At 33.2% G+C, this 22,163-nt stretch overlaps 1 protein-coding gene across 1 annotated transcript in view; it reads right to left on the minus strand.

Moving 5' to 3' along the window:
- Nucleotides 1–1,568: 1,568 nt before the first annotated feature.
- Ube2d1 (ubiquitin conjugating enzyme E2 D1) overlaps nucleotides 1,569–22,163 on the minus strand; it is a 32,108-nt gene continuing 11,513 nt past the window's right edge. The window contains exons 2-7 of the mRNA XM_027931322.2: nucleotides 9,897–9,960; nucleotides 9,772–9,803; nucleotides 7,801–7,878; nucleotides 6,695–6,800; nucleotides 3,130–3,223; nucleotides 1,569–2,449 (exon numbers count right to left, since the gene is read on the minus strand). Coding sequence (XP_027787123.1) covers nucleotides 2,404–2,449; nucleotides 3,130–3,223; nucleotides 6,695–6,800; nucleotides 7,801–7,878; nucleotides 9,772–9,803; nucleotides 9,897–9,960 — 420 coding nt within the window. The 3' untranslated portion in view covers nucleotides 1,569–2,403. The remainder of the gene's footprint in view (nucleotides 2,450–3,129; nucleotides 3,224–6,694; nucleotides 6,801–7,800; nucleotides 7,879–9,771; nucleotides 9,804–9,896; nucleotides 9,961–22,163) is intronic.

Below are 22,163 nucleotides of genomic sequence, written 5' to 3' on the forward strand. Positions count from 1 at the left end.
TTTAGGAAGGGTGTAAAAGGAAAAAAAAAGCAAAAATGAATAATTATGTATGATTTCCACAGGCATATGTGCAAAGCTTGTATGCTTTGTTGTGGGGTGGTGTTGAGGTTGTCCTTAAAAAAAAAAAAAAAAAAAACTTGTATCTGATTTATTTTACATGTACAAATATCCAGAACCCAGTTGGAATATGTTTTGCAACTATACCTCAAAGCATCACAAAAACTATTTTCAACACTCCAAGAAGGTGCTTAAAAGGCTTTGAGCTCAGTTTTAAAAGATAATTGATGTTCTCTTTGTTAGAATTTTTAATCAAAAAATGATATCCCCAATATGATGATCTATCTGATCATTATGCCACCACTGAATTTAAGGATTTTAGTTAACTATAAGAACGTTGGCTTACTCCTCGTAAGTCTGGTTGTACAATTCAAATGTAAGCAAAGGCAAACAAGAGTTAGGCAAGATTCAAAACTTTTAATAAAGAAAAAAAAGACACTTCCAAAAATATATGACACACAAATAAAAGTTTAAAAAAAAAAAAGTAAAAGATACTTAAACAAAATCCTCTACTGTCAACATATAAGTAATACTCAAAATCTTAATGATGTTGAATCTTCAAATTCATGGCAAAGATAGTTATTGTAGTGTTTTTCATGATATTGCTGTTTTAAGACATCAATTAATATAGCTACTTTACTATATTTTCTTAAATATCCAGTTCACAATTCATTTAATTATCTCATAAAGACACATATTTTCTAACAACAGGTTATTTTGTACTTTAATAATAATGAACCATGACAAAATAATCAAGTGGCTTAAAAGGTTTGCTAATGACTACCCCACCAGGGGTGCCTGCACAACCTGTTGCAACAACCAGAGGAGCTAGGAATGCTCTTTAATATGATGCACTCAGGTGGTATGCTTGCTAAACATTAAAGAGAGGGGTTTTGCAAGTAATACATTTGAACTTTCTCATTTTCTTTAAAAATCTAGAAAGATAATCTGCTTATTTAAATCACTTTTACCAGGCAACTTATAAAAACAGAGGGAAGCATCATTTTAGAATTCTTTTGGGGGGTAAATTTTACAGTGAAAAAAAGGATGTTTTTCAAATTGTGATAACACTAAAATCCTACTTTAGAAACTCTAGATTTTCAAAATGTTAAGAAATATAATGTCAGTTACATCTACAGGGTAATTTTAACGAATGAATCTCATGATTTCTTAGGTCTATAAAAACATTTCTTCAGGGAAGGTGACAATACCTTACATTCATTTTGGTACTTCCAGAAATAATCCATCTAAGATGTGATCCAAGACAAACCCCAACTTCTGAATTCTCATCTACAACTAGTGGCCAAGGTAAATAATCAATAATCTTACAGACAATTGAGTAAAGAGACGCTAATCTAATATAATAAAAATGTATATATAACTAGTGGTGATTAATGCCAAATATAATACATCTCATTTTCATAATTTGGAAATAATTTTCCTGTAAAATTTTATATACAGGTTTAATTCTTACCTATAGATAAAGTAATGCTTTAAGTAATCAAGACAAATAGTAGAAAAAGCATTTTATTTATATGGAAAAAGCTACAGTAAGATCTGTAAAAGGTGTCAATATAATATTGCCTATACAGAAAAAAAAATTCAAATGTGAATAGCAACAAATAAAAGTTACACACCTTCCTACTTAGCAGTGCAATTAATTCACATTGCAATAAAGTTAAGTCAAGTATAACAAAATCAAAACAAGTGTTTCTCCATAATCAGTATACTGAGAATTACAGTGTAAAGATCATTTCAGGTTTAAGAAATCTGCAATCAATCTAAAGAATATCCTAAGACAAGGGAGACACAGTTAATTCATTTAATTATCAGCTGTTGGGTTTTTTCAATACTGTTCACAGGAAAAAAGTAATGAGTTGACATACATGTAAATAGAATATATTTAGTCTATACAGTAAAAAAATACAAATTATAAAGTGAGCTAACAAAGAATGAAATCTGAATACAGATTTATAAAAGTGACGACATCTTAGACAACACATACAGTATTTCTCATGTAAAAACATCTAGTTTCAGCAAAAAATAATTTGGTTGCTTTTTAGCTGCATTGTAGATCTTGTAAGCTGAAGATGCAGATGTCCAAGTATCTTAAAAACCATAATAAATGTCTTTCTCAATGCATACAAAATGATAAATGCTCTCATCACAGTCTTAAGGGTATTTTTGGAAGTTTGTTTTGTCTTGCTTCAGAAACACATTTAAAATGGGTTAAAATCAAAGGGTTTCATGGTACAATGAAACAGTAAACAGTGCTCAATTTACTGCTAATGTTGAAAAAAACCTAGATTTTACAGTACTCTGGTATATATGAAAGTTTTTTTGATTTTACATTGCATATTTCTGAGTCCATTCTCTTGCATGTCTGTTGTATCTGTAGGCATACAAAAGGGATATAGTAAAAATATACAAATTTAATGTTTTAGAAATATCTGTCTATATAGAACTATACATTCTACCTTCTCACGCTTAATTGCAATAATCACACATATACCAATTATTAGATCAATGTGACACAGGCTCATGCATAAGTAAAACAGAAATAACTGTTTAATTCATGTGTTTTTCTGTAACCTACAGGAAAATGTACCTAATTATAAAATAACCAAAAACTACAAAACCCAACTATGAATGAGTATTACCTTCAAAATACAAACAAACCTATGGAAACAGCAGAATGAAATGGTTTGAAAACAAGGTCAGTCTGACTGGGGATAGAGATAACTTCTTTTCCCAGAAGAAGACAGAAAATACAATATAGAATACTTCCAATGATTAAATTCTCTTATTTTAAATTTACTGCCTAGAATTATATAGTTAATTGTATAAACAAAAAACATGTACTATTAAATAGTAAATGGGAAAAAAAACACAAAATTTATTATAAAAAGACTTTAAACTCTTTGAGAAGGGTTTAAAAAGAAAGGTCCAATGCATTGGAAAAAGACAAAATTAATATACACATAAATAAATGTACTTAATATATTGATAATACTCATGTTTGGGAGACTATAGAAATGCATTCAAACAGAAGCAATATAAATAAATACTTACTTTTCTTTGTCTGATTTATAGATTTGTGCAATATCTGGAACTAAGGGGTCATCAGGATTAGGATCACAAAGTAGAGAACATATGGACAATAAAACTAGATTTAAAAGAGAACATAAGATTAGACAGTGATCTTTCTACTTTAGACAATCTACACATGTGAAAATAGTTTCATTGACGATAGATATTGAACTTACAAAGAAAACAAAAATGTTTTATTTTTATGTTTTACACTAACTTTGGTTGGAAGCATATCATTAACTTATAAAATCACCATAAAATGCACAAAATAGAAAATTATTACTCCTTTTGAAGTTTTAAATTCTATTGAATTTTTTATCTATTTACAAAATATGCATCTCCAAAGTAGCTACTAACAACCTTTTCAACTCCAGTACTCTAAAAAGCAATTGAATTACCGAAAAGAGTCCACCAAACTGTTTTGAACATTGTGCTCATGGGCTCTGTTCCTTTGCCTTAGTGCTACAGACTGTCTATAAAGGAGGAAGATTTGTGAGATTTTCTTCAATGAAACCTTTATTCCATGTACCTTACTTTTATTACATGCATTTAAAAATAATGTGAACAGCCATCTTTAGATAACTTGTCTATTTTAAAATATCAATGAAACTAAAAAGTACTTGTTACTATGTCAAAATACAATGTAAACAGCTACATTTGGGGGAAAAAAATTCAAGTATTTGAAACAGGAAGGAACAAGAACTCTGGTCCTAATTTGGCTGTTTCATACAGGACCACTTCTGAGGGGCTGCATTTGGAACAACCTCTTATTTCCACCCTCTCCTCCTCTGCTATGTTCCTTCATCTTTTCCTACTCTTTCCAGTCCAAAGGGGACTCTTTAAATGACAGGGAAAGGGGATCCTAAGGATTAGGGGAAAAACTAGCATTTTTAAAAAATTTTCCTCACTGCCCATCTACCCAATGAAACTTTAAGTCTCTGTATATTAAACCAAAAGGGTAGATTTTTCTGGGGTTACTTGTTTATCTCCAGAATGTTTTTAGACTAAACTCTTGATAAAAAGCAAAACAAGACATTTAAAATGCAGGAAAGTGAAAAGTGCACAAATAAATTGTAGAGGTATGAGCTACTTCATAAAATAACAAGAATGAAGTTCCTGAGTCCTGCTGCCTTGAGTCATTTGCCCTGATTTCACTATCAAGCACACAAACCAAAGGTTTTAAGATAAGGTAAAAGACAACAGTTAACATTTACCTGAATGCTAACTTCCTGCCAGGGGCACAGTGACCCTAGGTGGTTGGTAATCCTATTTCACATATGAGGAAAAGGAGGCTGTTTTTAAATTCTCAAAGGACAGTTTTTGTAGAAGCCAACAATATATATATATATAAATATATATATATATATATATATATTATATATATTATATATATATATATATATATATATATATATATATATATATATATATATATTTTTTTTTTTTTAAATAAAAGCCACCTTGGTTGGAGGATAATTACTTAGCATCTGGCAGTCTGCCATTTCTTTTAAATGATAAGGACTTAGCTGCTTATGTCAAATGACATTCATTTCATGACACCATTCCAGGAAAGAGTACTGTTAGTTTGAAAAACTATTTGACACAGAATCTTTCCTTTATTCAGTACATATAATTTCACTATGTGAAAGATTTTTTAAAAAGACATATTATATAAAAATTTTAGATGAGCACTTCAGGTTAGAAAAAAAATACCAATCATAATTGACCTGAAACCCTATTATTTACTAATACCTGAAACAGTTATGGCTGTGGACCCTACTTCCTATAAACTCATCACTTCAAAAACAGGCTATAGGGCTGGATGTGGTGGTACATGCCTGTAATCCCTATGCAGGAGGATCAAAAGTTCAAAGCTAGCCTCAACAACTTAGCACCTGAGGCCCTAAGCACCTTAGTGAGACCCTGTCTCAAAGTAAAATATAAAAAAGGTTGGGTATATGGCTTGGTGGTTAAGCACCCCTAGGTTCAACCCCTGTACCAAAAAAACAAAAACAAGCTATAGGGCTGGGGCTGTGACTCAGTGGTAGTACACTTGCCTGGCATGTGTGAAGCACTGGGTTTGATCCTCAGCACCACATAAAAAATAAATAAATAAATAAAATGAAGGTATTGTGTCCATCTACAACTTTTATATATATATATAAAATATTATATAATATATAATATATATTAAAGACATAATATATATTATTAAAGACAACAACAAAACTAGATATAGAGCATGGTGGCCCAGGCCTGTAATCCCAAAGACTCTGGAGGCTGAGGCAGGAGAATCACAAGTTTGAGGCCAGCCTCAGCAACTCAGCAAGACCCAGTCTTAAAAATGTAAAAAAAAAGGTTTGGAGGTAGCTCTCAGGTAAAGCTAGGTTCAATACCGATAACTAAAAATAAAACAAACAAAAAACAAGCAACAAGCCATATATTTGGGTAGCATTTAATTTAAAAAATTAAAAAATGGTGGGGCATGATGGCACACACCCATAATATCAGTAGCTTGGGAGGCTAAGGCAGGAGGATTGTGAGTTCAAAGCCAGCTTCAGCAATTTCATGAGGCCCTAAGCAACTCAGTGAGATCTTGAGGATGTGGCTCAGTGTCTAAACACCCCTGGGTTCAATCCCCAGTGCCAAAAAAAATTTTTAAATGACCACAAATTCTTCTCATAAATCCTTCAAGAGAAACAATTTTCTTGAATTTTATAAAAAAGTAAAAATGTGATAGTGCTTTCAGGGGCAGATGCTTCTAACCCAATCTATATTTTCCAATTGTCAAGTTCCGTATTAGAGAAATAAAACAAAAAATAAAGAATGCTGGCATAGTAAATTGTAATGGCTAACAAAACACAATTGGCTTCAGAGACCTATGTACATAGCTGACAATTTAGCTAGGAACAGGGCTACACATCTGCATCTCTCAGCATAATAGACACCTAAGAATGTCCTGCATGTTGTCAACTGTGCCTGCTCAGAATCAGCATGGATTATGTGTCAGTCATAGTCATACTGATGCCATCAATCATTCAAAATTTAAACTTACATACTATCTGTATTGCATTATTCTAAAGTGTGAAATATGTCACTGCTTTAAAATCACTTATTTCACCAGCCATATCTGTAATTTTTTTCTTGCATGAAGTAAACTGGCTATATAGTTTTATTCATTGTTGTCAAAAGTCCCATTTAATGAATAGGCAACTGATGCCAAAATCTTTTTATTACTATCGCTTATTCTTTTTTTTAAGACAAAAGCAAGCTAAAAAGATAGTCAATGAGCTTATTATATAAATTTATAACTATGATATTTTAAATCTTTTCTCATTTTATGATTTAGATTTACCCATCCACACCCCACATGCCCCAAAAACTGACTGTTAAAAGCCAACATAACATAAGAGTTATAAAAACAAAGCAAAGTCAAAACAGGAGAAAGCACAGATTTGTTTTTTAAAACTTTGGTTCCTAAATACTTGAAACAAATATTTTTCTGTCTCACTGTTATCAATGTTTTAAGTCTGATAAGTGAAATTACCTTTTGATACAGTCAAAGCTGGTGACCATTGTGACCTCAGGATATCAAGACAAATACTTCCATTACTGTTTATATTTGGATGGTAAATTTTTGTTGTGAAAGCAATCTAAACATAAAGGCAAAACAAAACAACAGAAAATGTAATATGCCATGAACTATGAAAAAAACAGAACCAATTTACTCTGGGGTAACAAATCTTCAACATTACACAGCCTTAGAAGGAGAAATGCATTCTATGCAAGCTGAGTGAGCATCTACTCTGGGCTACAAGTAGTTATATATACTGTAAATTTGGAAGCAAGTAACTCAGTTTCCCTCATTTCCTCCTCAAAGAGTTGAGAAGTATTTGAGAGTATAAGAAATCTGTAGTAGCTAGGATGACTGGTAATTAACCTGGTTTTCTCATACCTAAATTTAACTATCAGTAGTACTGGATGTGCCACTTTGATCTTAGAGCCTTTGTGCCACTTTGATCTTAGAGCCTTTGTTAACCTGTCCTAAGAAATCGACCAAGAATTCTATCTTACACAAGAGTTGCTGTCCTACCATGTCAAAAATACAATCTTAATCAGGTGTTTTTAAAAACCTGAACCATTTCCTGATCGACAGAACTGCTCATTATTTCCCTCCTTGATATTCTCATCATTTATTTCCTCTTTAGACTTCATCTAAATTAAATCTAATAAGAACATGTTTTCATCTTTTCCCAGTGCCCTCCTGCCCATTAAATGAAGGAACCGTACCACGTTCACTTTTGAATTTCTCACTGTAGCAGAACATAGTAGGTGCTCAATAGTTACTAAATGTTTAAAAATAATCCTGTGAATGTAACAGTTTGATTCATGACCATAAAAAAACTTCCTCAATTACATATACCTCATAAACAGGAAAAGAAAGTCAAAGAAACTCATTTATAACATAATAGATACTGCTTTGAGTATCTCACTCAATGTTTGAGTAAGAATGCAAACTTTAGGATTTGGAGGTTTTACAAAACAGTTTGAGCATGCTCACCTACCCACAGTCTTTGATGTCATGAAACCATCTCTGGAAAAGGAATAAAATCCCTGACATGGCAATCACATCAATCATAAAAAGAAAAATACCTTTGGTGGTTTAAAAGGATAGTCTGTCGGAAAATGTACAGTGAGAAAGAAGACGCCACCTTGATATGCGCTATCAGGCTGAAATTACAAAACAATGTACATCAATGTTTGAGTAATTATATAGTAACTTAAAAAGAATCCCCAAATACTATTGGTTTGGAAAAAAATGCCATATTTTAAATGGTTTCATCAAATATTACCAGTTTTTGTTTTGTTTTGTTTTTTTTAATAATCATTGTGACCTAAATTCAAGTCATTTACCTTGAAAACAGGTTTCCCTTTGCAGGTATGAAGAAGGATTTTCTAACAATCATGTCAGTATCATAAAATTTAAAATAAAACAAAAAACAGTGTACACACTCAGTGGTGTGACTTGCCCAAATAAATCTGTTTATGAGTACAAACTTTTAAAGGTCAGTATATATGCCAATATTTTCTGCAGCAGCAATCAGTATTAAAAAGGGATTGGAGGAGTATTTATATTTTAATTTATAAAGCTTAAGTTCTGATGCTTACTTAACAGCAAAGTAGAGACCAGGAGAGACCCAAGTTATGAAAAAAAGAGAAAAAAAGATGACCAAGTGAATTGTTAAAAACAATTTATCCCTCAAACCTTCACTTAGAAAATTTACAAAATAATGTAGAAAATGCAAAAGAAGTCCAAAACAAAACTAAATAAATTCATGGTACTATCAAGTTAGGAATCAATGCAATAAAAATTTAAATTTGTATATTTTTAAATGGCCATTAGAAAATATTTAAAACATTACAAGCAAAAAAGAAAAATTTAAAAAAGCAAAAATTGTAATAAAATATACTTGAAATTCTATCTGAATTCCTTCATATTTAATTAAACATATCATGTTATATTAACAATGTGGCAATAAAAGCAAAGATTGTCATTACTTTTTCTCTTAAGTTTCTACATACATATTACTTCTTCCTTAAGTTTCTACATACATATTAGAGGACTGTATGACATAATTATTCTTCCTTTTATATATATTGTTTAATTCTAGATCATCAAAAATATAATTATGAAATATAATAATTAAATTACACAGAAATGTAAACAAATTACAGTGACAAAATGGTCTGCTTAGATATTCAAATGATTATGGAATACTGTAGAGCAGATATTTGCATTTCTAAAATAAGGGAGATAGGAATACCACAAATGTAATAATTTGTTACATGTGTTCACCTAAGAAATATTTATAAAGGTCTATAACACAACAACACACACTTGTAATCCTAGAAACTTGGGAGGCTGAGAAAGAAGAATCTCAAGTTCAAGTCCAGCCTCAGCAACTTAGGGAGATCTTATCTCAAAGTAAAAGAATTTAAAAAGGGCTGGGGATGTAGCTCAGTAGGTAAAGCACTCAGAGTTCAATCCCTAGTACTGGGGAGGGGAATTAAGAGGAGTCAATAATAGAACAGTAGGTAATTTTGAGTTCAAGATAGTGCAACAATATTAAAAGCAAAAAACTCAAAAGGTGGTAAAAAAAAGACCCATTGCAACATTTATCAATTCTCCTTCATAGACAAGAACAGTGATGAAACTTCATGCAAATTGGTGCTTGTTAGTTGGAGGAATTCCATGACTAGGTTAGACTTACACCTAACATTAAAGCTATGGATGTGGGAATGACTATGCTTAGTTAAAAACAACTGATTCTTTGTGTCTTAAATAAATAAGTAAAGCAAACAGTCTGTTTGCAAGTTGGGGGGTGATTCATTACTACGCGTAATGAACAAGGATCTGGCAAGGAAAACATCCTAGTGATCCTAGTTAAGAAATTGCCAATAATGCTTTAGAAAATCATCATAAACTTTCAATCATATTTTGCTTCCAGAGAGATTCAGAGTACAAGAAAATTCAACCTTATTCACAAACATCAGATCAAAGGTAAAAAGGCAAGAATGAAGTATGGCTAGGGGATTAATTTCATATATATGAATCATACTTACAGGCCCCATAATAGTTGCTTGCCAGTGGAACACTGAAACAAACAAAGGAGTTTTGGAGTCATTAACAAATGTTCAAACCTATACCTTTAATGGTAACAAAATCCTAGCAATAGAGCAAAGCTTACAGTCATCTCCCACAGGTCCAGCTGAACAGTGAGCAGGTGGATCACGTTGTAGATCACTTAATTCCTGAAGGAAAACAAAAATACTTAAAGTTAATTCTTTCTTTTTCCAAAACCGTATAATAATTCATTATAATACACACTACCAGGACTGAGAGATGAATTCAGTGGTAAAGTGGGCCCTGGTTCAATTCCCAGCACTGCAAAACACACACACATACACAAACACACACACAATTAACTTTGCTTTTAACTATTTTAGGCAGTTTTATTCAAAATAAGAAAACAAAATGTACTCTTTCATTGACTGGAAAAAGAATATGTAAGAAGATTTAAACTCCTTTGTGAGACAGCTCGAGTCCTTGAAATGATTTAACAGATTAAAATACTGTTTTTATCAATAAGACAAAAATATTTAATTAATATCTACTGTATGCAAAGTAATTTATATAAGTGCTAGGTAGATAATATACAAAAACAGGTCCTAGCAGTGTTGTAACTCATCCCTGAGTTGAATCTCTACCACCAAAGAAACTACAAAAAAAAATAGGTCCTACTTCTAATAAGTTATGGCAGGGAGTGAGGGTTTAGAAAGATGAACATTTAAGGAAAACTAAAGGCTAAGTGGAAAAAAGGGAAGAGAGCGGTTGGAGCATATTTTTTAATCTTGTATACTGATTCATATGCTCTTTTCTGCCCTGAATGCAGCAAAGGAAAGATCACAGGCAGAACATATCTTTAGAGCTGGCCAGCCCTGGCTTGGAATTCCAGTTCTAACACAACTAGATTTATGACTTTGGGGAAGTCACTTAACTTCTTTAGCCTCAGTTGGGAAGGAACCAATCATCCCCAAACAATAAAGAAGTTCAATATAAAAGACTGTATCTGAAGAACCTAATTTAGTTTGGAATATCAAGGAATGTCTGTCTCCGAGGAAGTGACACTTAAGCTGAACTCTAACAGATGAATGGGAGTTGGTTTGGGGGGAGATGAAGCCACGTGGAAAAAAGAGAACAGAACACACCCTATTAAGGATTTGGGGTGCTATACCAAGTGCATCAGGAGGGGTTTTACCAAATGGCATGCTCTGTTTTAAAGGATGGTTCTTACCTTAAAACATAGAAAAAAGAGAAAAGCTACAAGATGAGTTACTACAGGTAAGAAAAATGGGGCATAAGTTGGAGAAGTGACAATGAGATAAGAGGCATTGGACTTGTTCTTTCAAGGGCTAACCTATCACAGGATCTGATGAATTACATGTGCAGAGCAAGGAGAGGTCACAGATATGTATGATGAAGATTAGTGGCAGCTAGCATTAACCTAGTGTCTTAGTCACCCTAACAATTCTCAGAGGCAGGTGTATAACCATTATCGGATGGAAATGGGATTCAAACCTAGGTAGTCTGACTTTTTACTTTTTAGCTTCACATATGTACAACTGAAAATGTCATTTACTGAGATGGAGACCACTGAAAGACAAACGGATTTGGAGGTAGACATCATGAATCTGTGATCCCAATGATATCAAGAAAAATTCAATTCAACAGATAAGGCTGGAGCTTAAAAGAGGGTGAGGGTAGAAATCAGAAAGTTATTATATATACCCAGTAGTTTAAACTGTGGGAATGGTGTAAATATTTTTGTGGGAGGACATATCAATAAACACTGCATTTCATCAAATCCAAGATGTCATCAGTAGTAAATCACACCCTTATTTTATGTATCAACAGTTAAGGGAAAATGTTGCCAATTAATTTTAAACACCATTAATTATAAGATGCCTCCAGATTTTAGAAATATTAAAATATGAAATATGTGCACCATAGAATCACTGCTTATGGTAATAAGTTCACTGCTCTAGTAAGACAGACAAGAAGAGGATACTTTCCTAAGAAAGTTACACATGAGCTGAGTGAGCCAAGTACTAGCTCAGGTATCCTTTCAAGTTCAATGTTCTTTTCCAACTTATCTCAGTACTTTGATTTTTGTTTTGTGATTCTTTTTCTTGTCTTTTTTTAAAAAAAATAGCTGGTGCTGTGTTTTCCCTCTAACAAAAATTAACTAACACAGTGGCTTCTTTGGTCTATGTATAGTTAAGAAATAACAGAAGGATTCCAGTCTTTGATTTAGCTACAGTGGTTAAAAGCAAGGCTTTGAAATTCAAGTCTGGATGCCACCATTCACTTAAAAAACATGATCTTTGGAAAACAATTTTTTTTTTCCATTCCAAACTTGCTTTCTTTCATATAAAGTGGAATTATAACCTTCATCCACAGTTTCTATGGTAATCAAGTGATATGACACATGCTAAGTGTATAGCACAGTCTCCGGCACATAGCAGGCATTCAAATAAATCTTAAGATAATATGGAATGAATGACAACCATCCAATTCTCTAGTAGCAGAAAACAATGATTTAAAATAGCTGAAATGAGTGGGAATGAAATTTCTAAGTCACAACTCCATATTAGAATGACTGTGCCTTCTAACAATTTTCTAATTTGGGCTTTGGAGAGATTGCTTTTGAAATCAGATTGCTTCTGAATAACGTTGAATTTTCCAACATTAAGGTAAATAGTACTTCTTTGCCTTCATTTTTAACTAAAAAAACTAGTTAATTAGAAATGGCAGTCTCTAATTGTAGTTTAAGAAAACTTAATTATTTGCATGTATACATTTTATATAGAAATAATGTGTACATGAATGCATTCTAAATATAAATAATGTGATTTATTAAGAAGAAAAGCCCAAGGCTTCAAATTCAAATAGTTCTTCAAATTCATTTGAAGTATTTTATAAAAATTAAAAGTTATCCTGTTCTTGTTATTTTTAAAATATTATTATTTTTAAGTGTCCTGATTCTACCTCCTTTTTAGAAGGTAGCATTAAGGAAGAAAAAAACCCCAACAAGCAAACTTCTGCTAAAGGCAGGTTTTTAAGTTCACTATTTAAATCTCACCTTCTATGGGAAAGAGAGCTGACACTACATCAAACATCTTGAATATTCACATGATCATTACTTACTACTAGTAATTACACTAATGCTTTATTAGGAGACTTACACATCCTAGACATTTTAGGAGGGCCTAGATTTCTAATGTTTTATCCCTTTGCCAATCCAAGTGTCTATAGAATATGTCCTTGATATTGTTTAGAAGTGTATTAGCTGAAGTTATGATGCATATGTATGGAAAGACAAACAGAGAACAAAGGGGACAATATACATATATCCTCCTTTGCCCACAAAAATGAAAATCTTAAATTAAAAGAGAAAAACAGAGAGATTCTAGAGATATGCTAATGGGGTGAAAATATAAAACTAACAAAAACTGAAACCAAACAAACCATATCCCCATCTTTGCTCTTTAGTCTACCCAGCAGCTAGTGTACTTTCAGATGACACAAAGAATGGAGGATCACTTACGCTGAGTGTCTTTCAGACCACTTTATTATCTGGTTTAAGCTTTCTCTGCTATAATGGGCATCCTTATTTATCTACTTCTAGCACTGTGGCCACATATTTGGTATTAAAAATAATTTAGTGATTCTTTGGTAACTCCAAAAGGACATGTTAGGACTAGCAGTCCCTTCCCGTGCTCCTCTCCCCTACTAAGAACTGATGCTGAATGATACAGCTTGCTCAAGAGCACAGAATTCTCAAAAAAGCCAGGCTTCATCTACAACTGCTCCCTACTACAAATCCAAGTCTCTCAACAATGATTTGTGATCACAGACTCCCACTTCTTAAACATGTTTTTCTAATCCACCAAGATGCACCCTAAAGAAAGCCTACTAATAACTGCTTCATGAGCTCCTCAGGCCATAAACGAGACCTCCACATGGCCATGCTTTCCTATCACGCCAAATTAAAAAGATTTCAAAGAACACCCTTGCATGTGCTTTCAAAGTCATTCTTTTTACAATTAAGTATTGTATGTACACATGAGTGTTATAAAAGCAAAACAGTGATTTGTAGGGGGAAAAAAATACCATAATGTATAGTTAAACACCCACGAGACCATTTCTCAAACCAAACTACTGTTAACGGGCTAGAATACTTCATTCACAGCTTTGTTGGGAAATAAGCACATCACTCACTGTTGGAAGGAGTGTAAGTTTGGATACAACCTTTTGGAGGGCAATTTGAATAAACTACCTGTGGTCATTGATCCAGTAATTATAACCAGTTATATAACCAATTATATACTTCATTCACAGCTTTGTTGGGAAATAAGCACATCACTCACTGTTGGAAGGAGTGTAAGTTTGGATACAACCTTTTGGAGGGCAATTTGAATAAACTACCTGTGGTCATTGATCCAGTAATTATATAGAAAATGCCTGTGGTCATTGATCCAGTAATTATAACCAGGTAGACAGACAAAGTTACGTACATAAGGATGTCTGGTGCAACTTCTTATATAAGCATGAAAAACTGAAAATAGTCTAATGGTCCACCAAAAGAATGGCTTCGTAAAATAATATGTTCATACACACTGGGTAGCCACTAAAAAGAATGACAGAACTGCACATGCTGACATTGAAAGATGCTGAAAGAAAATAAATAGGGCTTGAGTAAAAAACACAGTTCCAGGACAGTATGCCCATTATGATCTCAAAATATATATGTAAACCATAAATGCATAAAAAACAAATAACAAAACACACAAAACTGTTGACAGCACTTATCACTGGGAGTAGGTTGCTAATTTTTACTTATATCTTCTACATTGTCACAAATTGCTACAATATTTTTATAACTCTTTAAAGAAAAAAATAAATGTTTTTTTTAAGACAATGAAAGAATGAATTACTATCACATATTAGAGGATAAAGAGTAAGAAGACCCAATACTACATCCAATATGATGGATGAGTGAATACTGGAACAGGAAAAGGACATTAACTGGAAAAATGTGAAATCTGAGTTAGGACAGTAGTTGGTATTATACCAAATCTACTTCCCTCATTGTAATAACTATGATTATATAAATTGGAAGTATTAGAAGTTAGGTTAAAGATATATGTGAACTTCCTATGTTACTTTTTGCAATTTTTCTATAATACTACAAACTACCTCAAAACAAAACAAAAAAAAATTTTATACATATTCCAAACTTAACTATTTTCTCTCCCAAGCTTGCTTCTTTCCTGTATTCCCAATATCAACTAATGAGACAATAGCAACCCTGTCACCAGGCTCAAAATCTTAGCATTGTTTTGATCCTTCTCTTTCTCTTGTTCTTCATATATAGTCACATGTACAGTACAATATATTCTTCCTTAATACCCATTACAATGTTTACCTTGCCACCAAAATCAATTACAGTCCAATACTCAATTACTTGCATAATCATCTTCTAAAGGGACAGCTTGTTTGAAATTTTATTCTTCTGTTTTAGAAAATTTCAGTTGTTACCCATTGATTATTAAAAATCTAATTCTACCAATGAAATTCTTTTCATTATTTAGCCCCATTATAAAGCCTATACTTTCAATTGAATGCTCCCCTTCAAAAATATTCCAAAGAGCCCTTTCAATTTTCTAAATTACTTTCAAAAAGTCTATAAGGTCAAAAATAACCTCACAATTACACTAAGATGTTATTTGCTGTTTTCACTATCAATATCTCAGGAGAACACAATGGAGTTTTCCAGAGATTTAACATGAATGCATGAGCAGATGTTAGAATCCAGTTGTCATCTGTAAGCCTGACAATAATGAAATTTAAAAATTGTATAAAACAAAAAAAATTGTTTTAAAAAATATAATTATTTTTCATTAAAAAGTAATTTATAATGTTGGCAAGAATGTGGGGGAAATTTTGCTGGTAGAACTGCAAATTGGTACAACCACTCTGGAAAGCAGTATGGAGATTCCTCAGAAAACTTGCAGTGGAACCATCATTTGACCCAGTTATCACACTTCTAAGTCTATACTCAAAGGATTTAAAATCAACATACTACAGTGACATGCCCTCATCAATGTTTATAGCAGCTCAATTCACAATAGCAAAGCTATGGAACCAACCTAGGTGCCCTTCAACAGATGAATGGATTAAGAAAATGTGGTATATATGCACGAAGGGATATTACTCAGCCACAAATAAGAATAAAATTATGGCATTTGCTGGTAAATGGATGGAACTGGAGACTGTCATTATTAAGTGAAATGAAGCCAGTTCCCAAAAAACAAAGACTGAATGTTCTCTCTGATATGCAGATGCTAACACACAATAATGGTGGGGAGGGTAGAAGTTCATTGGATTAGAGAAAGGGGAATGAAGGGATGGGATAGGAGATGGGAATAGGAAAGATAGTAGAATAAATTAGACATAACTTTACAATGTTCATATATGAATATATGACGAGTGAAACTCCACATCATGTAAACCACAAAAATGGGAACCTAATTATTTTTTTTTTATTTTTTTTTATTTTTTATTGTTGGCTGTTCAAAACATTACATAGTTCTTGATATATCATATTTCACAATTTGATTCAAGTGGGTTATGAGCTCCCATTTTTACCCCATATACAGATTGCAGAATCACATCAGTTACACATCCATTGATTTACATATTGCCATACTAGTGTCTGTTGTATTCTGCTGTCTTTCCTATCCTCTACTATCCCCCCTCCCCTCCCCTCCCCTCCCCTCCCCTCCCCTCCCCTCCCCTCTTCTCTCTCTGCCCCCTTTACTGACATTCGTTTGTCCCCCTTGTATTATTTTTCCCCTTCCCCTCACTTCCTCTTGTATGTACTTTTGTATACCTCTGAGGGTCTCCTTCCATTTCCATGCATTTTCCCTTCTCTCCCCCTTTCCCTCCCACCTCTCATCCCTGTTTAATGTTAATCTTCTTCTCATGCTCTTCGACCCTACTCTGTTCTTAGCTACTCTCCTTATATCAAAGAAGACATTTGACATTTGTTTTTTAGGGATTGGCTAGCTTCACTTAGCATAATCTGCTCTAATGCCATCCATTTCCCTGTAAATTCTATGATTTTGTCATTTTTTAATGCAGAGTAATACTCCATTGTGTATAAATGCCACATTTTTTTTATCCATTCATCCATTGAAGGGCATCTAGGTTGGTTCCACAGTCTAGCTATTGTGAATTGTGCTGCTATGAACATCGATGTAGCAGTGTCCCTGTAGCATGCTCTTTTTAGGTCTTTAGGGAATAGACCGAGAAGGGGAATAGCTGGGTCAAATGGTGGCTCCATTCCCAGCTTTCCAAGAAATCTCCATACTGCTTTCCAAATTGGCTGCACCAATTTGCAGTCCCACCAGCAATGTACAAGTGTACCCTTTTATGGGAACCTAATTATAAGTTATACTCCATGTATGTATGATATGTCAAAATACACTCTACTGTCATGTATATATAAAAGGAACTAATAAAAAAAAATGTTATTTATAGCATGTGCAAGGCCCTGGGTTCAATTCCCAGCATTGAAAAATAATAACAATAATAATAATAATGATAATAAACAAAGGCCAAAAATTATTTATATTAGCATATTTACTGTAATTTTAAAAGTATTTCTTATTTCTAAATATGTATTTAATTGTTCATATGGTAAATATCAACAGATATAGTCCACACCAAGAAAAGCTTTGTGGGGTCTTCAATACTTAAGAATATAAAAGGGTCCTGCCGGGAATGGTGGCCCTTGCCTGTAATCCTAGCTATTCAGGAACATGACAGGCAGGAAGATCTCAAGTTCAAATCCAGCCAGGGCAACTTAGCAAGGGCCTGTCTCAAAATGAAAAATAAAAAAGAGTAGGATATAGCTCAGTGGTACAGCACCTCTGAGTTCCCTTCCCAGTATCCAAGCTGGAAAGAAAAAAGACTATAAAGGGGTCCTGAGGTCAAAAAATTTGAGAAAAACTTGGATATGCCCTGTACATGGCTAAGTTTTCTGTCCTTTATCATTTTCCTTCTAATAACACATTCCTTCCATCTATTCATTTTTATTAACTGTGGCTATCTTCTCAAAGGCCAATTTTTATTAATATTATTATTTTTTTTTTTTTTTGGGTCAGTGCTGGGGTCTTAACCTAGTACCTTGCACAAGCTATGCAATCATTCTACCACTGGGCTGTACCTGCAGCCCTCAAAGGCTGCTTTAGCGTGACTTCGAACAATTTACTTAACCTGAGTCTCATGTATTATGGGGACATCACTGATTACCATGAAGAACTGTATCAAGAAGTACATGTAAAACCAATTAGCTTTAGACCTAGCATGTATAATAGATACTTAATAAATGCTGATTTCCCCTTCCTTTCCTCTTTCACCAAAATGTTTTTTAAAACAAAAGCTTTAATTCATTTTATTTATGGATTCTTCCATAATATTTATTAGCACAATACCTTTTATATGTAAGTATTTGTTATTATATGGGTCAAATAATAAAATTTAAGGAATAATGTGATTGGCAGAATATAAGTATCTCAAATCTCAATCTTTCAGAAATACAAATGATTAGATTTGGCAAGAGAATAAAAACAAATTACTCTTTTATACAGATATGCAGATTGCATATAGTAAAAAGTTTCAAAAGTGTTAAAAGAACAGTGCAGGTCCTTTAAAAACACTACAGAAACATAATGATATCTAAAAATGAATATCAAAAAAACATTCATCATTAAAATATTATGCCATTATAACAAGGTTTTCAATTTACAGAATGTATGATATATTTAGTGAAGAATCCAAAGCCAGGCTGGGGATGTGGCTCAAGTGGTAGCGCACTTGCCTGGCATGCGTGCAGCCCGGGTTCGATCCTCAGCACCACAAAAAAAAAAAAAAAAGATGTTGTGTCTGCCAAAAACTAAAAAATAAATATTAAAATTCTCTCTTTCTCTCTCTCCCTCTCTCATCTCACTCTCTTAAAAAAAAAAAAAAAAAAAAAGACTCCAAAGCCACATAATTTTTTGAGGGCTGGTGGTATAGCTCAATGGTTTGCCTAGCATGTATAAAGCCCTAAATTCATCCCTAGCAACACACACACACACATACACACACACACACACACACACACACACAATTGTTTTGGGTGTTTCTAGTTTAGAAGACCTCAAAATTCTAAATATTCTATCTTTATTATTTATCTAGGGATGCTGTTAACCTACTTTCAGGACACAGCTTTGGGCTGCTCTTCCAAGTAGACTCCATGGTTTGTGATGAGCTAATTCAGTCTCAAAAAGTATTTTTAACAACTGCCAGTCCTTAGTGACATAGCCATGGACAGGGCTATGGTCTGTGACGTGGATGGAGATTTTTTTAAAAATGTCTTCCATGTTCAACTTAACTAGCTGGACTAATTATAAAAGTTCATTAAGTACTTCCACATCCTCCCTGGGGATGTAGCTCAGTGGCAGAGTGCTTCTCTAGCATGTGTGAGGTCTTGGGTTCAATCCCCAGCACCACAATAAAACCACCATCACCACATCCTTCCTAACAGGCATCATTCTGATTTTATAATTTTACCCTGGTTCTAACCCTCTGAAGTTTTAAAAATTTAATTTAATAGTATCAGATTATGATGCTAATAAAACTCCTTCCAAGTCATTGGCAGGCACATTTGCTGATGATTAAAACGGGGCATGAAATTCAGGAACTAACTCATTTGTAGAAACAATAAATTAATAGGATCTAGTTTGACATAGGAAAAAGGTCCTCTGTAGACCCTTAGAAGCTTACAAGTAGCTACAACAGCTGTACTTCCAAGGTAATACATGTAAGAGTAGTGCTAAGCCTCAAGGATCACCTTCCGAATATATTCAGTAAACTTTAGGACACTCTAGGGAGACCTGAGAAAAAAGTTTCTCCTAGACAGAAGACAGATCTACTGAAGAACTACTGTAAAATATCTTACCTGATGCAAACTACTACCTAAATAAAAAATAAACACTGATATGTGAAACATTTTAAAAGTCAGGTTATAAGATCTGGTAGATTCTGAAAAGTTACAAGGATTGCCTCAGAGTTTACCTTCTATCCTTGTGGCACACTTCAGTACTGTCTTTAAATACAGCCAGCATCCATATCAACAGAGGCAACCAACTGCAGGAAAAAAACACTGGGGAAAGAAAACTGCATCTGTACTGAACAGGCACAGACTTTTTCTTTCCCACCATTCCCTAAACAACACAGCAGAGTAATTGACATAGCATGTATGTTGTATTAGGAAATAGAAGTAATCTACCATTGACTGAAAGTAGATGGAAGATGTGCATAGGTTATTTGTAAATACTATGACATTTTATATTCAGGACTTGGGCACAGGCAGATTTCAGTATCTATAAGGGGCTCTGGCACCAATCTCCCATGGATGCCATTCGACAATGGTATAAATGCCGTTATTTGTTAAAAGGTGGATTACTAGAGGCATATAAAAAGTTAACAAATTTTTAAAAACTTGCCAGTTCTCAGAAGTGGTGTTCAAGGCTATTGCTTTTTGTCATACATGTCTTGAACTGCCAACTCCAATGACTCTCACAGACTACAACTGAGGGGGGACTCCCAGGAGTTCCGCAATGCTCTATTGCAGAAAGCTGCACATAAAGGAAATGAACAACACATTCTTCAAAGCCAAAGTAGATGTCATGCCTGTTTTGGATAAACAAATAGCACTGCTGATATGGAAGCAAAAGTGACAGTGTGATGTCGTTCTAGTAGAAAGAAAAGTTTTTTTTCAATAGACGGTACTGGGTCAATTAGGTATTCTCGTGAAAAAAAAAATTTACCTTAACCTCCTATCTCAAAACATATATAAAAATTAATTATAAATAGATTCTAAATTTAAATATGAAAGGTAAAATATTAATGCTTTCAAAGGAAAATATAAAATGTCTTCATGACCTTGGAGGAGGCAGAGATTTTTAAATAGTACACAAAGAGGAATAACCATAAAGGAAAAAAGAAAATGGAAAATTTGCACTTGATTAAAATTAGGAACATCTGTTCATCAAAAGGCACATTAAAAGTGTGAAAAGGCAAGCCAAATAGGAGACAATATTTACAATACATATATTTGATAGAAGATGCATCTAGAATATGTAACAAATATTCATACAGATCGATTTATTTTTAAAAAGACAGCTTAAACAGGCATTTACCAAAAAGGCTATCTACATGGAACACACAACACACACACACACACACACACACACACATACACACACACCCCAGAAGGGTCTCAGCTTAATTAGTCATCAAGAATATGCATATTAAAACCAAATCTTATGCCATTACACACCCAACAGAATGGATAAAATGAAAAAGAAGAACTACAAGTGTTGGCATATATGTAAAGCAATTAGAACTTTGCTCGTAGAATAAGAAAGCTGATAATGACCAATAATTAAACATAGAAATACGATGTGATCTAACAGTTCTACTGCCAAGTACAGAAATGTGAATATACATACTCACTTTAGTAGCATCATGTGTAACATTCCCAAACCAAAACAACCCAAATGTCCACCAACAGTAGAATAACTTATAGCATATTCACACAATGAGAATGAAGAAACTACAGCTCCATGCAATAACAGACAAATTTCACAGTACACATCACAATTGTAAAATTCAAAACCAGGCAAAACTAATCTCTGATGCTAGTCAAAACAGTGATTTACCTTAAGGGCAAAGATAAAACTAGGAAAGGAGACAGGCACCTTGGTCCCTTAGAATGCTATTTCTTGAGCCAAGTTTTGAATTCACAGTTGTAATCACCTTATGAAATCTACCAGGCTATATGCCTTATGTGTGTTTATTATATTGAAACAAAAAGTTCACATTGTAACTTTTTAATGAATTTTTCCATAATGAATAACACAATGATGATATCAAAAAGGTAGACAAAGGATATAAAGAATTCACATAATATAAAATATGGCTTTCAATTAATCAGACTAGTTACAAAGCCATAAAAAGAATATGCACATTTGTGTATAATACATATGTTTTGTTTCAATTTCATTTCCAGTTACTTTTAATCTAAAAGTGAAACATATTGCTGATTTTTCTTTACCTTTGAGACAAAGAAAGCTTAAAACAAACCATCGCTATATCTAAATATAGGTCAAGCAATAAATACCATCAAACTGACAAAAATATTCCCCAGATGAAAAGGAGTCCATGCCAATGAAGCAATTTTCTAACCCAATATGATTAACAGCCAAATCATACCAGGGAGTACCTAAATTTCAAAATAAAAATGTAAGATATTAATGAGTGGCGGATTATAGGATAGTGT

This window comes from Marmota flaviventris, chromosome 4 (genome assembly GCF_047511675.1).
Source record: "Marmota flaviventris isolate mMarFla1 chromosome 4, mMarFla1.hap1, whole genome shotgun sequence".
NCBI classification, from domain to species: Eukaryota; Metazoa; Chordata; class Mammalia; order Rodentia; family Sciuridae; genus Marmota; species Marmota flaviventris.